The 19,326-nt window shown below is 40.5% G+C and overlaps 2 protein-coding genes across 3 annotated transcripts in view; one reads left to right on the forward strand and one right to left on the reverse strand.

Annotated features, from left to right (window-relative positions):
* The window catches only part of rap1gds1 (RAP1, GTP-GDP dissociation stimulator 1), a 48,805-nt gene extending 46,242 nt beyond the window's left edge, over positions 1 to 2,563 (reverse strand). For both annotated transcript variants that reach the window (XM_083689839.1, XM_083689838.1), the window contains exon 1: positions 2,159 to 2,563. In XM_083689839.1, the coding sequence (XP_083545965.1) occupies positions 2,159 to 2,162 (4 nt within the window). In that variant the 5' untranslated portion in view covers positions 2,163 to 2,563. The remainder of the gene's footprint in view (positions 1 to 2,158) is intronic.
* Positions 2,564 to 10,248: 7,685 nt separating this feature from the next.
* Positions 10,249 to 18,285, forward strand: LOC310819304 (excitatory amino acid transporter 3-like; the record flags this gene model as incomplete). Its single annotated transcript, XM_083690547.1, has 11 exons — positions 10,249 to 10,261; positions 10,581 to 10,721; positions 10,861 to 10,913; positions 12,660 to 12,743; positions 12,940 to 13,124; positions 13,322 to 13,444; positions 13,625 to 13,747; positions 13,873 to 14,067; positions 14,585 to 14,719; positions 17,760 to 17,906; positions 18,102 to 18,285. 11 exons carry the CDS (start codon positions 10,249 to 10,251, stop codon positions 18,283 to 18,285), a joined length of 1,383 nt encoding a protein of 460 aa, XP_083546673.1.
* Between the last annotated feature and the right edge of the window lie 1,041 nt (positions 18,286 to 19,326).

Raw genomic sequence — 19,326 nt, forward strand, 5'->3', positions numbered from 1 at the left:
TGAGTCGAGGGAAGCAAGGCGGATCGTCACAGTTCCAGACAGCCCTTAGGCAACAGAAGAGACAGCAAGAGTAGGGTGAAGTGGTCTTCAAGTTTCAGGTAACACTCTCATCTTTTTTTTGCGTTATAACTTTTGTTTAAAAGAAAACATAATGATACTACTAAACGGTTTTAATTCTGTACATTTAGGAAGTCACCCTTAAAGGTGAAGCTTCAAAGCCGGCAGAAGACGAAGCCATCAGCGAGAGCTCCCCCAAACTGCAGGAATATACTGAAGACCCAATTCTGTAGCCCTCTAGGCTTCAAGTGAAGTTACATAATTGATAGACCTCCATTACATATCCAAAAATATTATGTTCACCTTAATAGACATATTCTTAATTATTTATTTGTGTTTCTTTGTCTCTTTCTTTTGCCGATAGGAGAGGACACTAAAGAATCTACCACAGCAAAGGCAGGAAGATGCTTCAACATCAATGACTCCTGCTCAGAGGACAAAGACCAGGTCCCAGACCATGGTGCTAAGGAGGTGGTGCCTCACCTTTCTGTTGGATCACTTCTCCACTATCCTCAGGTGACTTAGTGAACCACACAAATATGTTACTGGTAGCAAGACTACAAACTGTTGTAATTAAAATAAATTGCTTCCATCGTCCTCTCCAACTCCTAGTTAACTTCAGAAATGGTGCCAACACTGATCTGGCAAAGGAGGAGTTTGAGACTATGAAAATGCTCATATCCAGAATGTTCATTGACAAGAGCTACCTGTCCCTTTGGGAGGTCATGATAACCACAGAGCCATACTGCTCTGACTACAAGGTATATCTGGTATTTATAAAACATGATATTGTCAATGTTGACTTACTGAAGCCCACATCAAATTTGATTCTATTCTTGTATATTTCTTTTAGAACATCCTGCACCTGGTCCACATCATGCTGGTCCTCCCAGTGTCATCTACTATCTGTGAAAGGGGTATCTCTTCACAGAAGAGGATCAAGTCAGATGTCTGAGCAACTCTCCACACAGACACAGTGGGGGACCTGATTCGGATCAGTATTGACGGGCCTAGCTTGGAGGTCTTTGATGCTAGAGAAAGTGTAACAGACCCAGGGACAAAGGGCAAAAAGGCCACATTATAGGTGTTGGCCATCTGAGGGGCCAGCTCAGGTGGACTTCCTGTAAGGGGGCAGGGCACTTTATTCCTGTTAGGCCTCTTTACGTCGTTTTATTTACTTATTTATTCATGAAGTGTATTTAGTAATGTTAATTAAAAAAAAAAGGGTTAGGGTTAGAGATTTTCTTCGGCCCCAGGAAATATCCAAAAGGCTGCTTAATATCCATACAAACTTTATACCTGTCTTTACCTGAAGCCACCTGAAACTCCAAGTTAATTTGTATGGATATTTAGCTGCCTTTGGGATATTTCGTCGGGCCGAAGAAGATCTCAGATGATGGAGAGTACGTGTATACTTTTTCAAAACTGGGATAAGTGATGCCGAAACAGGTAAGGGCACTCATGTTGAATTAAGTCGCAAGTTCCGGCAAGGCAATAGCAATGCACGACACTCCCATCTCATGTAATGATGGAGTGTTGCGTCGGAGCTAGGAGGACTTGCATAGAGGAGGATGCTGCTATCCGGATAGACGTGGTGCTACTAGTCTGCCATGTGGTTAGCGTCTCACCATTAGCGCCCAGAAACTGTCCATTTAACATGCCATTCGAAATCAAATTTAATTGTAGCTGGCGTACGTGCCAATCTGGGATCAAAGGCTGCCAAACGTGTCTGTCGCCTGGCTAGCAATGGGCGTTCGCTGGTTAATCATGCCATGTCCAGACAAGTGAGCATGCGAACCGTTATCTAGCAGCTTGTATGTTCACACACCACCACATCCCTCGCCATGGAAGTGATCATCTTGACCAAAATGCATTGAGACAGACTGAGGGGCTATCATTTGACGCCCCTTCTATGCTAGCTAGCTAGCCAGCCAGCTAGCAAGATGGCTCAGTTGATTAGCTAGCCCAGACAACCTGTCATTCGTTTACAGTGCCTGTTTTTACCTGTTAGCTATGCATATTAAACAACGGAACACGATGTTTGAGGTTTTTCGTGAACAACGTCAAAAAGCGTGCAGAATGAGATTGCTAGCTTACTCACCCATTTGGCTATTGAAGTGCGTGATACAGTCCAAGCAGTTTCAAATCAGGATGCGGCGGAGAAAGCAGGCAAGCTATAACGAGCTACGTCGCTTCACACTTGACTATAACTGTCTAGCAAGCTGGCTGGCTGGAGATACCCAGGCAAGGCCCACCTAAGCCACGCCGATTCGTCTCCCGGCAATAATACCAGCTGCCACAACACAATATTAATATCTCCTATTCCAGAATGATGTCGTCGCGGATGATTTCAACCTGCGTAGACTGTTCCGTCGAAATATCCCTCCTCGCAACTATGATTGTAAAATATGTCTGCTGGTATTGATCCACATCGACGCCGATAATAAGCTGCTTCAATTCTTGCAAGAATAACTTCCTAGTACAGCTACGTCGTCTGCCCGTGCCATATACTACCTAAGATCTTCGCAATAATAAAAAATGTCTGATCCACGCAGTGTCAGTGAACCGTCTGTGGCTTCGTCGTTGATTGGTTCTTGCTGTCACAGAAGCTCTTTTTTTCCTAACTTGTGACACGCCCTACAGTAGAAAAAAAAAGAAAAAAAGTCCTATGTTTTCAGAGGGTTTACTCTCTGGTATTATGTATGATATTACCCGTTTTTCTTACTTCAACCAATTAAAAAACGACATGCTTCAAAATCGCTTCAAGATCAAGTCATGTAAACAAATAACATTACGCCTACATACGTAACATTTGTTTTATTTTATATAGCATTTTCCAGCCCGGTTTCTGATCAGCTACTTTTGGATGAGTTACAGAACAATAATAATATTGATGGGTTTGACACTTTTGACACCGGTTACACTTCCATATGTGCAAGTGTAACCGGCAGAACCGCTGCCATATGAGGTTTGTCCTCTTGCTGGTGCCGTAGCCCAAGTTCCCTCTGACACGCCCCTCAGCTAGCCAGTCAGCGGCTAATCATCTATTAGCGGCAAACGCCACTCTATAAAACAAGCTCCCAAGTAGGCTATTGCACATTCCTGGGTTCTGTATACGTAAAAAGGCGTTCTACTGTCACCAGACGCTTCCGAGTAGTCGGCGTTAGCACTACTGAAGGTCTCGAGTGATTGCCGCCCTGGGTCCATTGACATATTGTGTGGTATCTGGGAGATTCGGAGGAAGCAGTTGCCACTGCTGTTTTGCCGACCATAAGTTCACAATGTAATAGTAGCGTTTGCCCCTTTTGGTTTTGTTTCTTTCTCTTTTTGTGTAGTTTTGTATTATTTGAATCGGCCTTCGACTTAGTTGCCTCTTTTTGGCTCCCTCCCCCACGGCATTGAGATACATGGGGTATTGGCTGTCCCGGTAGTCTGCTATATGTAAGACATCATCTAATGTCCAGTTTTCCTTGTCCCTTCTCCCTTCCAGAGCTAGTGAAGCTGTTCATGGGACAGGTCGCCGGAGTCGAGTCTTCCCCCTGCACTGCGCACCGTGTTTTTGTAGTGGTAATCTGCACTTATTCACCATGTCTGTGATCACCAACATTTTGCAGTGTCTTGTGCCTGTGTGTGTGTGTGTTTGTGTGGATAGGCACTGGAAACGAGAGCACGAGTGGTGTGTCGCTCACTTCTCATAGACAGGTAACCGCCCCTTCCTCAACAGCTCTACCATATCCTTGCTGTGTTGTAACAGTTACCTATCTGGTGGCAGCCATTACCCCCCTCTCTTTGCAAAGGCATAACTAAACAAATGACAGAGTGGCCTTTTACTGTTATTTATAAATAAATCTTGTTTATTTTTATAATTGAGATCACGTCACTGTCCTTACTTTGTTTCGTATCTGTGTGGGAACCCGCTTGTCTCAAGCAAGGGGTGTAACAGCTTACCTCTGTAATATCCTGGTGTGAAAGGCCCCAGGTGGCGTTGTCGTGCACTCTAGAGCCAAGACCTTATAAACTACCAGTTGGTCACATTTACGTCCCTGTTTACAATCCTGCCGACAACGCCAAAATGTGACCAACTAGGTCAGATAGGTAACAGTTACACCACCCTCACCTTTTGCAATTACGATAAATGACAAGGTCTATTTCATAGTATGATTTTCAATCATGTTATACCCTTGTTCAGCACATATTTTTGTATAGTATAACAATGATTGTGCTATTTCTATATACTTTAGATTGCCTGTATGAAAATAATTCTGTATTAAAAATATGCATATTTTCCATTTATTCATCTCTAAGACAGATTTTGCAGGTGACATCATTCATTGCATCTGTAATCTTTGTTGAAAATTATGTTCTCTTTTATTATTAAACCTTTCTTCAGGTAGGGAGGCTACTGCGACCAAGGTCTCTTTTTCCGAAGAGCCCTGCTTACAAACATGAAACAATCATAAATGTACATTCAGAATTCCAAACATAATGCAGTTCATTAATTACATCCTCGGAAGACAGATCCTTTATAAAGCCCTTAACACTAGACACCCTGGGCCCTCATTACTAACCAAAGTACCCAGTGTGTGGTCCGGAGACAATTTATTAAAAGATTTATTGACATTAGTGTAATAGTGTTATCATATGTAACGGTCAAATGAATATTATCAAGATTGTGGCACATAGAATTAGGATCTACTGTTATTACCCTGTTCCTTGTATAGCATTTACATTATATATCAACAATAGAATGGTGATCAAGAGAAAACTAATAGACATAGAGAAGTGCAGTAAATAATATATGTATTTCAGCAATCAAGTAAATAATATACAGTACCAGTCAAAAGTTTGGACACACCTTCTCATTCAATGGTTTTTCTTTATTTGTATTATTTTATACATTGTAGATTAATATTGAAGACATCTATGAAGGACTATGAAGGAACACATATGGAATTATGTAGTAAACAAAAAAGTGTTAAACAAACCAGAATATGTTTTATATTTTAGATTCTTCAAAGTAGCCACCTTTTGCTTTAATGACAGCCTTGCACACTCTTGGCATTCTCTCAATCAGCTTCATGAGGTAGTCCCTAGTACCCTAAACGTCCAACCATTCACTGGCTTTTTCCCTATTCAAATCCAAATCCCGCTCTAATCAACTCAGTCCCAATAGAAAACGGATCCGTCCGTGACGCAACTCCAAACAAAATAATCCCAACAAAAAGGAACCTTCACCAGCCTTAAAAAAGAAACAGATAGCGGTTTAGCAAAAACCCACTGGCTAGGCAATAGCGGCTTGGCAAAAACACACTGGCAGTGCAAAACTGAAGAGATCTCACCCGATCTCTGCCGTCGTAACTCCAATATCTCCGCTCCTATATTCCTAGCCGATGTTTTTATATACAGGGACAACGTTTCACCGTGGAGGTCTGTCCACCGGTTCTCCGCAACACGTTATATTTCATTTTGTCGGCTTTTAGATTAAATCGTCCTCGCAGACCCAGGTCACTCAAACTTCTGACAGGAAATCCTATTGTCTCCCCTCCTCTAGGCAAACCCTCTTTTTATGACTTTCCATTTACCCATCAGTCCGACATTTAAAGTCACATACACTTTATCACCATATATTTTATGAAATACAAAAACATAAATGAAAACATCATACATAGAACAGACCAGACATATCCTTCATATTAATTGGGAAACTTACTTAACCTGCGTAGTTAGGCCTTTCTCTGAATGGGCTCCTTTCCCCCCATAATAATAATGTGTGACCTGCACAGGCTATATACTACATTTGACTGAAACATGTCACACACTGAATTAGATCAATACCATACAAACAATAACGCACTGGTTGTGTTTAGTCAGGATGTAAGAATCATTACAATACCACATTTTGTATTTTAAAGGGCTTACATATTGAATTGAGGATATAACTGGTAGGCTATAATCAATAACCGTAATTAGTCATCTGAAACTGAAAGTCATCATGAAACGTGAAACACTATTTTACAATAATGGGAAATATCTGACACTGGAATGCATTGACACGACCCCCGCCGTTGAACGTGCGCCTTTCCCTCTCAATAGAATGGGGTGACATGGGGTTCTGTTCCATGGCAACACACCAACCGTTATTTGGGACATCGGGTAAATCTTAATAGCTAGCTAGCAAAGTAGCTCTTTTTACCCTTGCAAATAATAGTCTAGGTGTACCCAGGAATTTAGATAGATATTATTTAAATTAGCAAATTCTTATTGCTAGCAAACCTTAGGTCATGCAACGACCTACATTTATTAAGGAATAGGAGGTAGTTAGCTAGCTTTTGCTATAACGGAGCTAGCTAGCTAGATACTAAGCTAGCTGTTGAACCTTAGTTTAAGCGAGGATATCTAGATAAACTCAATCAACATGGATTCCACGGTTGTCGCTGTCGATGAAGTTAAGGATTTGAAGAGCAACAATGGGTGTTGTTGCAATATCAGAAGTTTCACACAGTCACTTGTGAAGAACAGATTTCTCATCTCCAACCTTGCTGCTGTTGTTTTAGGTAAGCATGGAATAACTTTTATTACGATTATTTTCTGACATGTAAGAAATGTTGGTCGTCGCTCGTGTAGTGTGAGTACGACACGTTGTCCATAGGAATATACAGCTACAGGCAATAGAAACGCATGCCCAGCGGAGTAAAAAGAAAGGTTTAAGGAAAAAATTATAAAAATAGAAGATCCAAAGTAAACCCACGCGATAAAAAAAATAAAATTGGTAACAAATTAAAAGAAATTAAAGTGAAAGTAAATAGATTGGAATAAAAGGATTTACCAAAGAGTTAAAGGAAATAAAACCAAATACTGATAAGACATTATAGTTCTTGAAATAAGGAAAATAAGTCTCGCTCTGGCTTTTCCCTAGTCTGTCTAACTTGTAATAACTTTAGAGAGGCTCCATACAGGCCGAAATCCTCTCAAATCTACTATCAGCCCGGCTGATTTCTCCGAAGCAGCACTGTACCCTCAGCCGAGGATCTACAAAGGCCCACCTCCCAGTACAAGAGAAGTGGTCACTCAACCCCTAGCAATCCCTTTCGCTGAATATAGGCAGCCAAAAGAGTGAGCTTACTTCTGATACTAACAGCAATTCAGACTGGGGGCTTTCCGTTTCGAAAACTCTCTCCAGAGAGGATTTTGGTTGTGGAACCCCGATTGGGCTAGACCTCCTGGTCTCTATAGGGAGATCTGTGGAAAATGCCCATAAACATACACCTAACAACCAGTTTTGTATAACCCCCCTTCATGAGCTCCTCTGAGCATAACTGCTTTACCTGAGCAAAGCTTCTTGGTCCCCTTGACATTTATAGTTCCACCTTACCCCCCCTCCGGGTCGTCCTTGATTATTACTTTATCGGAACCCATTGCCTTCTGGACTCAACCCAAACCTCTCTCAACTTTGACGTAATTCCCCTTTCTCTCATTCCCTTTCCAATTTATTACATTTCAACTTTATTTGTTACACATAGTTAGACAGATCAGTTTCATTCTTCAAATCATAAAACAGGCAAAACCTCCTTTCAACACAAATCAACCCCAAGTTATTTGATCAGTTTTATGTCAGAATAGTATTTCTTGCCATTACACATTCAGTACCTTAGTAGTACATATCACTTGTAGTATATAATATGTTTTGCTGGTTATACTTTAGCATATTAGTAGTACATAACATCAGTAGTATATAGTGTGCTTCTTTGCTGGTAATATTTCAATGTAGTATATTTTGGCAGATTATGTTTCAGTGTGTTAGTAGTACATACTCTCAGCATCAAAATCCAGCAGCGGGTACTCCAGGTCACAAAGGAGCCCTACGACATATTCCTCCGTAGTCACAGCCTCCGTAGGTGCCCCCCCATCCTCCACCCCCAAACCCACCTGCCCCTCCTCAGAGAGCGGAACGGGAGTGGGAACCGTCCCAGGGAGGTCCCCAGGAGAGACACTGACGTCACCATCTTCCTCTCCCCCCTCTGGCTCAACAACCGCTTCTTTGAGCCCATCCTGAATCATCCCGTGAGCCGAGCTCTCAGCTTCCCGGACAGTTCTAGCCTGAGGACACTAGATGGAGCCAGCCCCCCACGCCTGGGCGCTCCATCAGGAATCCACCGGTACCCACGTGACACCACCATCCCCGCTCGTCCATAAGGGAGCCTGCCATGATGTAAGCGCAGAATCCCCCCTATGAAGTTCTGAGCGGAATGCTCAGGTGGAGATGCAGGTCAGGGGAGGGTCAGACTTTCGACAGTATTGAATGTTGGTCTACTGTACTTCAAACAACATGTACTCACCACTGGGCATGTTGCTTAGGATTCAAAGCATATCTCAAACAGCCTAATTCATACTCTTTGAGTATGTTTTCTCCAAGACAGTGATTTATATTTTGCATGATAAGTTACAAGTTCATTTTATTGCCACACAACCTACCATGGTGGGGAACTCTACATTCACTGACACACTGCAATAAATAGAAGACAGACAACGCAATATAGTCCAAATGCTTTGTACATTGCACTCGGTCCACAGGATCCTTTTCCTCTCATTTTTCACTTGTTATGTGGTAATGTTTTGGATACACACAGGCTAGGTGGAAGTGGAGGGCGTGACACCAAATCAGCATCCATGATTGACTTTTAGGTTTTAGGTGGGGCACACCAGACCTACACTTTGGGCCCCTTAGTACCAATTGAGCATCGTTTAAATGCCACAGCCTACCTGAGTATTGTTGCTGACCATGTCCATCCCTTTATGACCACAGTGTACCCATCTTCTGATGGCTACTTCCAGCATGATAACGCACCATGCCACAAAGCTCACATCATCTCAAACTGGTTTCTTGAACATGACAATGAGTTCACTGTACTCCATTGGCCTCCACAGTCACCAGATCACAATCCAATAGAGCACCTTTGGGATGTGGTGGAACGGGAGATTTGCATCATGGATGTGCAGCCAACAAATCTGCAGCAACTGCGTGATGCTATCATGTCAATATGGACCAAAATCTCTGAGGAATGTTTCCAGCACCTTGTTGAATCTATGCCACAAAGAGTTAAGGCAGTTCTGAAGGCAAAAGGGGTCCAACACGGTAATAGCAAGGTGTACCTAATAAAGGGGCCGGTGAGTGTATAGCTATTTACTTCTACAAGGTTGCAATATCTTGTCTATTTTAGTTAACTTTTTATTGAAACGTAGAGAAGTTCATTTATATATTTGGGGATATGAATACCAAGTATGTCTACTGCTCCATCAGCGCATTTTATCGGTAAACTATATGTTAATGAAAATGTTGTATTTTTCAGCGATTTAATCGTATAGTACATTTTTCATAATTAGGTTTTAATCCAGAGAGACTAGAGAAGTTGTCCATGTCCTTAATAAAACCTAGCAGTGATCTGGATTGTGAACTCAAGAAAAAGCTTGAATCATCCACATACATTGACACTTTTGTGTTTAAGCCCTGAATATCTAAGCCTTGATCCTATTATTGGATCTGATTTTATGGCCAGCATTTCGATGGCCATAACAAACAAATATGGTGATAACAGACAACCTTGTTTAACACCTCTGGACAGTTCAATACTCTCTGAGAAGTATCCATCATTAATTATTTTACACCTGGGGTTGCTTTCCATAACTTTAACCCATTTAATGAGAGATTCTCCAAAATTAATGAAGTCAAGGCATTTATAAATAAGTTCTACTACACAATGATAGGAAGAGCCGACATTACCTAACCCGTTCTCAGAGTTGGTTAACTCTTGAGGTTCCTGGGTCTCCACCGAATTGGGTAAATCCACTTTAGTAATGGTGCAACTAACTGCTGCAACAATCTACAGAAAATAATTTGGTTGGATGTTCTGGTGCCACTTGGGCAATTTAAGGTGTTAATTGAGGACCTCCTTGGTGAAAGATGTGATTGTTTCGCCTAATATTTAGGGTTAGGGTTAGGTTTTATATGATGTATCGATTTCTGTATTGAACTGTGTTGTATTTTGTACAGTATGTGTTGTTTTGTTATTGTGTAAATATTGTGGATAGGGTGCACCTGCAAAAGAGGCCTTGGTCTTAAGTGTGTCTCCCCTGTATAAATAAAGGTTAAATAAATAAAATCGAAGGATCAAAAAGCAATGTCGCTATGAACGCATGGCCACCACAAGTCAGTTATCATACCGTTTTTCGAAATCCTTTATGAAGCCAGGTCTGGTTTCTCTGATGTTTCATAATGTTCTATTATTTCAAGTAATTGTTGTATGTTATCTCCAATGTATGCCACACTCTTCCCACGTGGCCCACACTCTAGGTATGCTGATTTTACAGAGTGTCTCAGCTTTAAGCTCGTCATAACCTTATGTGGACTAAAAACTGAGATGTAGCCTAAACTTTATTGTGTCACAATCTCTTGATGATTTTGTCTGTCCATCATGCTATAGGTTTGTCTGTGTATTTGTCTGTCTATAACAACTCTTTTCTCACAGGAATTGGATCTGGTGTGTTGGTCCGGGAGTACATCCCCCTTTCAGACTTGGACAAATACTATATTGGCTTTCCAGGGGAAATATTGATGCGGATGCTCAAATTAGTTATTCTTCCTTTGGTCATTTCAAGTATGATAACAGGTTAGCAAATTTCCATTGTCCTATACTAGGCTACATGTTAGAATTATTAAGATATTTATTTTGTCTCTTGTATTTTAAGATGTACTGTATTTGGTTTATTCACAGCTTCCTATGTGTTTTACTTTTTAAATTCTAACAGGTGTTGCCGCTCTGAACTCTGAAATCTCTGGCAAAGTTGCTTTACGCGCAGCAGTATATTTTATATCAACAACTATAATAGCTGTCACAATAGGTAAGAAACATGCCTATGGCCTTTACCTTAGGTCAGGGTTATGCAGTTCAAGGCATCAAGGGTCAAAGCACTGCTGGTTTACTGTAGTCTGTGTTGTTATTTGATAATTTGTTAACTTTTTTTTAACATTCTCATAATCAGCAGTTTATCTTCCATGGAGTTTGTGGAAAATGAGTCTCAATCCACAGTTTGTGTCCTAGTGTAGCATATATTCGCTAATGTAAATATTCCATCCACTAATTACCAAAACATACCCAAAAAGCGTACACAACTAAAATCTGACTTCTATCGCGTTTATACTGAGCAAGATGTAACTTCTTTTTTATTTATTTATTTTTACCGCCTATGAGTTATTAAACTTTTGAATGTAATCCCCCAACAAAGACGAAAAACCAAAGCCACTTACAGTATACAGGTAGAACTGAATATTTTCAATTTCTCCTGTAGTTACTAATGCGCTAATTGTAGATTGTGATTATTTTTATATGTAACTGCATGCCGATCATACAAGTGGACCTTACTTGGGTGAGGTTTCAACTATCTCTGTAGACTGTATAACTGTTCATATTAATGAATCTGACATTTTGCGTTGAAATAGTTTAAAGCCCAATTTCTGCTTCCTCAACTTTGAGAAACCTGACCACAGGTCTGAATATGTTCCTTATTAGAAGGAAACAAGTCTACAGTAAACATGTTGTCCCCCACAAATGATGTAGCACCCCCCTTGGCAAAAATCAGTAATGGAATCAATGAACAAGAAAGAGCCAGTTACAGTGCAAGTATTACTGAACATGATTTGGAGAAATTCACTCCTGAAGTCTACTCTACACATACACATACCTCAGCCACTCGCGAGTGGCGGCTCAAATGATGATATCAGAAGAAAAGCCTATTTGAGGTGTCAGCACTCACAACTACGACACCTATGACAGGTTGAAATGGACAGATAGGCGGCAGCTTTTTCACTCTTTCTATTGCCAGCGACGAATCGACTTACCTAACAACTGACAATTTGTTGACTCTATGGGGTTAACCCCAGATATAGCTGGATTGTGAGTTAATGTGTACTGTCCCTATCAACTAAATTAATAATAAATCATATTTGCATGAGCTATTAAACAGAGGCTCTTATTGTATTCTGGAATCCTATTACAGGAATAGCATTGGTGTTGACCCTTAGGCCTGGAGTTACTTACACTGTCGGCAGAGATGAAAGGGGGGAGGAAGATGGCATCTCCACAGTGGATGCCATGTTGGATCTTATAAGGTGTACATTTCCAGGATTACAGATACAGAAGACTTTATCACCACAATGAACTCAATGTATATGTATTATTTGCCTACGTAATGTTTTGTGGCATCTTGATAATGCAAAACATACATCTGTGTAATATGAAATACTTTGCTTGGCATATATCTCATAATGAGTGTGGAATTCACCAGTTAGTGGACAGTCAGTCTAATGACATTTTGCTCTCAAAGGAGCTTCCACTAAGCCATATACTTAGAAGTGAATTGGCTATTTGTTGTTTTCTATTCCTATAGGAATATGGTTCCCTCAAACCTGGTTCAGGCTTGCTTTCAACAGGTTTGATATTTTTGATATAAGCAACCCTTTGTCATTTCTTCTAGTATGTTCAATCTGTATGTAAAATATTCTATTATGGGACATTTTAGTTCTGCATTTTATCCTTTTCATTCTTTAGTTCCAGTCTGAGCGAAAGGAGTTTGAGATTGAACCTGAAGACAACACGTCTGTGTTAGCCTCAATGGGAATTAGTGGCAATGAGGTAAACTATACTCAGACGCACAGATGATAAACATTGTCTCCATTGACACTCACACTTAGCACATCTGCAGAATGATGAGTGATGGTGGTACCTAGGCTGTTGTCCATTAACCATGCTGTTTTTAAAGTTCATATGGTTTGTCACACAGTGTAACCATATGCCACATTGTAAGCTTTACTCTCCCGTCTCATTTCAGAATGTCACCTCTGAAATCAAAGTTGTGGGTGAATATGTTGGCGGAGTCAATATTTTGGGACTTATCGTCTTCTGTCTGGTTTTTGGCCTGATCATCGGAGAAATGGGAGAGAGAGGAAAACCCCTTGTTGACTTGTTTACCTCTCTCAATGAAGCTACCAAAAACATGGTTCAAATTGTTATGAAGTAAGAATGATTTAAAAGACTTGGCTATGTTGTTCCATGTTTAGTTGAATTTTATTTTTGTGTGTGCAGTTCTATTTGTTCGAGGTGATATGGAGATGACCTTCAGTAGTAGAGACTGTGCTGCTTTTGAAGTGACAGCCTTTCCCTGAATTTCTCCCACCTAAAGTAATTCTTTTCAATTATCATTTTCTTTCTAGCTACATGCCTGTTGGGGTGATGTTCCTAATTGCCAGCAAGATCATTGATGTTGACAACTGGGATATTATCTTTAAACTTGGGATGTTCATGGGAACGGTTGTTCTAGGGTATGTGGAGAACAAGTAATCTTCTTCTGAAATGCATCTTCATAGGCTACTACACTTTGTATTCCGCTTAAATGTGTCTTAAGACCTGCCCCTTTTCATTTTCACATTAACAACATAGTATTGCCAACTGATTATGGTTAATTCATATGATTCATGTACATGTATTCATTTGTAATGTTTTTTTCTTAATGTTAGGCTTATTACCCATGCCACATTGATGCTCCCATTGATCTACTTTATTTTTGTGAGGAAAAACCCTTACCACATACTTGCGGGTATGGCCCCTGCAGTGATGACTGCACTTCTCATCTCGTCCAGGTATGAGGAAATCTAATTCATTGGAAGGCCTTTCCCCTATTGTTGTTTTCTGAATGTTTTGCCTGCAAGTATATTTTCATAAGCAGTTGGTAAGACTTAACTAGCAAATGATCTGTATTCCTCAGCTCTGCTACATTGCCTGTAACTTTCCGATGTTGTGAGGACGTCAACAAGATTGATAAGAGAATCACTCGCTTCATGCTGCCCATGGGTGCCACTGTCAATATGGACGGCACAGCCCTTTATGAGAGTGTCGCTGCCCTGTTCATCGCCCAGCTAAATGATATCCATCTTAACGCGGGCCAGATTCTTACCATTGGGTAGGATTCCTTTGTCATTTTAACTAGTGTGTCAGATGTTTTGCTGCTGCAACGTTTGATCTTAGAATTGTTTGTCTGTCTTTACTTTGAAATGTCTTAATTTGTCATTTAAGGGGCAACCTGGGATTGGTACATACAATTGTGTACTTTTAAATTAATGATATATAGCCATTTATTCTTGAAGAATCTTAAAAAAAACTTTAAAACATTTAAAACTATATTTTTTATCTCGTGGATGGTCAGTCCTTGCATCCCTAGCTCCATCTTTGAATTTGAGAGTGGTTTTATTTGTGCAACTCCGCCCCTCAGCTGTTTACCAAAAAAAGTGGTAGAGAGACCGCTTTGTTGTTGTTTGAATCCAAGATTGCCCCTTTACCACACATACCATGATAAACTAACCTAGCATTGTTCATAGCTGTTGAAAGACTGTCTTGAAGTGTTGAATACAAAGTGTCTGTAGTTGCTGAGCTAAATTGTTTAATAATCAATCACACATCTCTGTGTATTTTAACTGTAGCATAACAGCAGCAGCAGCCAGTCTGGGGGTTGCTGGGATCCCCACTGCAGGTGCTGTGACCACTCTGCTCGTCCTGACAGCGGTGGACTTGCCTGTGCGTGACGCCACTCTTCTGATTGCTGTAGAATGGCTGTTGTGAGTGTCAGTCTTTTTTAGACATGGTAGTATGAACATACTATCTTTGTGGGATTCTTTAGGGTTATTCTTTTTTCTTTTTTTTCTTTTTTAATGTACAGTTCAAAGAACAGAGCCTGGATATTACAGTAGACTATAGCCTTTTATTCTTTGTTGTTTCATTTGACAGTATTATTTGAAAGCAGTCCAAGTGAGGGTTAGTTTGGGATTAAAGGGACAGTGAGAGCGGGCCAATCAGACTCGCATGCCACTCTCCCACGATTGTCAAACATCTGATTCCTTTGACTTAATGCTATTCTACCTTTTGGCCTAGCCATTTTTACAATTACATTGTTGTGTTTATTTGATTCGTTATCAGCCCAAGGACAGTAGGCTATTATTTGAGATTTGTAGATGGCCCTCGTTAGTTGTGATTACCTTGAGGATCACTTTCAGACTTGTTGAAGAGGGGTTTTAGCCAAGCTCTTTCAGATCTGACAAGCATTTTCATTTTTTCCATTTTGTTTAATTCATTCATTCGTCAGGGAAGATGCCAATGAAGATTGGCCTATTCAATGGATTAAATAAAAACACATTTTCCTCCTGTCCAGTCCATACCGTCTCTCCTAGGATGTTGCATGTAGGCTTACACAATTAGTAGTGCTTATTTACAGTATTATAGGCAATTATTTGAAAGCAGCTCAAGGACAGTATTATATGAAAGCAATCAAAGCCCTATTCAGACGGGATTAGTTTTAAGGGGAGGCAGGGTAATGTAATCATTACCAGTGCATCTCTGTAATTTTAATCCTGTGCAAATCGGTCACGTCAGCAGCCTAATTTGTACTTCATTTGCAGTAGGCTACATGGTGTAAGCTCTGAGGGGGTATCAGCAGTATCATGACCCAGTGGTGTGTGGCCGGGTATGATGATGCTGGGTGAAAATCGCTGGTAGTTGTGTGGCTGGTATACTGTGATCAGTGAAAGTAAACTGTCATGTTTGTGTCACTTGTTTGTATCGCTCACAAATGTGAATCTGTAAACTAATTATGTTTTTACCAACGAGTCGTTTTTGTAGTTGCCTAACTGTTGGTCATTTTACAGTTGTTTTTCGCCCCTGTCCAGCATATCATGTATCATAGTTGGCTTCAAATAAATAACTGTCAGCCTATAGCCTTGGACAGTTCGATTAAAAAAAGCATTTATCCATTATTTATACAGAGAGATCTTATGTGTGAAGTTCATGATCTGCACGGCATTTCTGCTTTATTGGGACAGAGATAGTAGAGATTGACAGGAAGGGTGAGAGAGAGGAGGGATGACATGCAGGATATGTAGATGGCCGGAATCAAACCAGGGACCTTGCGATGATGTGGTATACGCCTTAATGTACTACACCACTGAGCGCCCCAATGGCCATCTTTAATGGGTAGCACAGTACCGTAGGGCAGGGTGGAGAAGGGAATTAGTGGGAATTAGTGTCCTTAGTTAGTTCCTAAATTTCCCAAAAAAATCCTAACCTTATTCTGTAATCCATAGGTTGCATTATCAAAGCCGATTCGCTCTTATTCATGTCAAAATACAGCTAAAACATTTCCCCTGATTCTCCTTGTTGCCCATATGAGAGCTTAGGTAGAGATGTGCCTGATGACTACAACAAATGGTATGAGAGTAGGTAATGATATTTGAAAAACACCACTTGGTCCCTGTTAAGATAACTTGATATTTAAAAAATGTCCACTTTTCATCTTCCTGTAATTCATGAGCTGCTATCTAATCAACTAAACGCACTCGGTCCAACCGAGACTCAGCGGCCAATGTATTACCAGACGTCTATCCACGTGATAGGCGTAGTGGGTTCGTCAACCCTTAATCAAACACACTTGATAACCCGTTCTCTGGATTGTCACCAGCAGAACATATGTGTCCTTCAGACTTTCATTGATAGGACGGATTTGAACCCCTGATTCAAATCACCTAAGTCCAATTTAGGATTTCTACAGGTATTGTGTTCTCACCTGAAATCAATTTGATATGATCCTGTATTGGCTATCCTCCGGAAGCCTCCGTCCCCTCAGGCAGGTGTCTGTGCTTCTCACCCTGTTGTGCCTCGATTACGATGTCTCACGGTCGGGGAGGTATTCAGACGTTCTGGAGGACCTTCGAGGAAAGAAACTTCCAGCGTCAAGCCAAATAAGAATCCCGGACGAGCCCCCAAATTGTGGTGGAAATCTTTGTCTAGGGGATTTACCACAAGAACGATTTCAGTGAGACAAAAATGCACGAACACAATATCTGTTTAGTAGGTTTTAATAATGGTTGCAAGCATAGCAATCTGCACCGTACGAACAGAGAGCCCCCATACAAGTTACAGCATACAATTTATACTCTATCAGATGGTCCGATCGTAAGGCAGGGTTTTCACATGAGCATACATTTGTAGACAACCTTGAAAAACAGGTGGCATGATCTATAGCAATCTCTGATAACATTCTGGGGAGGCAAAGAGTGAACAATGGTTCCACAGTTATAAATCTTACATTTCTCTCTGCTAGGAACATTCTGAACTTGGGAAAAACAAGAGATGTGTATTCTCAAAGTGCTACCATGGCAAGTTTTTAGACAGTTTAACGTTGAGTTGACGACCACTCCTTTACAGGCCGTAAATACAATGTCACACTAGAATGTGTTTATCTCAGTCTTTGTTAGCTAGGTGTCCCTTCTCGCCTGGTACCATGGGAGTTAGAGGTGTCGGGACTACATTCTATTATACGACAAATGTGTTAGGAGGTAAATACAATGTCTCTATCATGTTAAAGGTCACTTTATGGGTTAGGAGGTTAACTTCTGGAATGTTCTAACACTACGTGAAAAGAAAAGACCACACAGTACTATTAGTAAAGAGATGTGTGCTAACATAATAAATGATCATTAAGCTGTTGTAAGTGCACATACTGGTTTTTCCATTACAAGTCATAAAACATGTTTTCAGTACATAGCCCCTTTAACAGAATGTGTCATTCAAAGCAAAACTCAAATATCCTGTTTTCTATGTTTTCAGAGATCGTTGCAACACTTCTGTAAATGTCCTGGGGGATAGCATCGGTGTGGGAATAGTGCAGAAACTCTCCAAGAAGGAACTGGAGAAAATGGATGAATTGGCCCTCAAAGAAACTGCCGTCATTACCAGTGAGGTGGTTGACTCAAGGTGGTGTACACAAGCTCTTTTTTTATATAATATCCCATTCCAGATTTGCATGTTAAAATAAGTTGGAGTTATCAATATACAGTATCAATAGGAGTAGAGTTTGGACTGATTATTCCAGAAATTGTCATGCGATTATAAAATCTAAAATCAAGTATAACATTTTTTATTGTCCCTTACTCCACTAACCCAAACCAGAATATCCTCCGAATTGAAGATGACGGAAAGTCAGTCCTCAGAAGTTACCATAAGCAGCCAATCGTCCCACACGAGTTCGGGGAGCACATCCCCTCAGGAAGGATCAATTGCAGGAAGCTTACACACTCGAAGAGGGAAAACTCCAAAAGAACCCCATGGTGGAAATGCTGACACCCAGATCTAAGCGACACCCTGACTGGAACTGGTTACCCCAGACAAACAGTAACACCAAACTGCACTATGCTAACTAACACCAATGTTATAATTCAGCTTGTCTTGCACCTGATTTGTAGTGCCCCCCCCCCACATTGTTAGGGGGATATTGGCCCATTATATAATACCTGCATATTCACAGCCTCAATTATCTGTTTTGTTTAGATATTGCAGTTGTTTTCAATGGTATGGTTGTGAAATGTCTCTGAACTTTAATATTTATTGCACTCCTCAGAATTCTGTATTAAAGGCACTATCAATTGTAATATGAATACCATTGTAATTGAATATTCAAAGTCAAATATCTTTAGTTTTGGCAGAATATTATGACAGATTACTTGGCATATGTTTGACTGCTCATTATTAAAAACATTTGTCAGTATCGATTCTGTCTGATCTGATTAATGTGGTATTAACAGTCCAAAAAGAAATTCAGTTCTTAAGGCGGTGTCCAGGGTGCTGTATTCTTTGTATGGCTCTGTGTATTGTTTGTGCTGTGACTTGGGAGATGGTCTTGCTTTTAGAAGAGTTTGATGTTCCTTACATCCCAGATGACCTGTTTTGTGATGTTGCTGACCCTCCATGCGTTCCTCTCCATGGGGAAGTGAATTACATCTGGTGGTCCATAGATCATTGGCCAGATGGATTTTTCTACCTTCCATCCCCAAAGAATGTGGTCCTCTGTTTTCTTGTTCTTGCATAGATGGGTGGAGGTGTCTTTTCTTGCTTGGTGATATTGATATTGTGGTAGTCCTGGTTCGTGATGTGTTTCTTCAGGGCTTTGAAAAACCAGTTCTAGCTATTGTAGTTTTGCAGGTTCTGTGAGATGACTGTCCGAAGGTCTTTGTAGTGCTTTGTAGTGCTTAGAGTATTTAGTTTATTGCTAATATAGTTTCACTTGAATAACATGGTTTATAAAACTATTACATCCAATGCAAAGATGATGTGATCCATGGGTGCCAGACCAACCACCCCATCAAAACACATGAGCACAGATTTAATACAGTTAGAA

The sequence above is a fragment of the Argentina silus genome, assembly GCF_951799395.1.
Source record: "Argentina silus genome assembly, chromosome: 18".
Classification (NCBI taxonomy): Eukaryota; Metazoa; Chordata; class Actinopteri; order Argentiniformes; family Argentinidae; genus Argentina; species Argentina silus.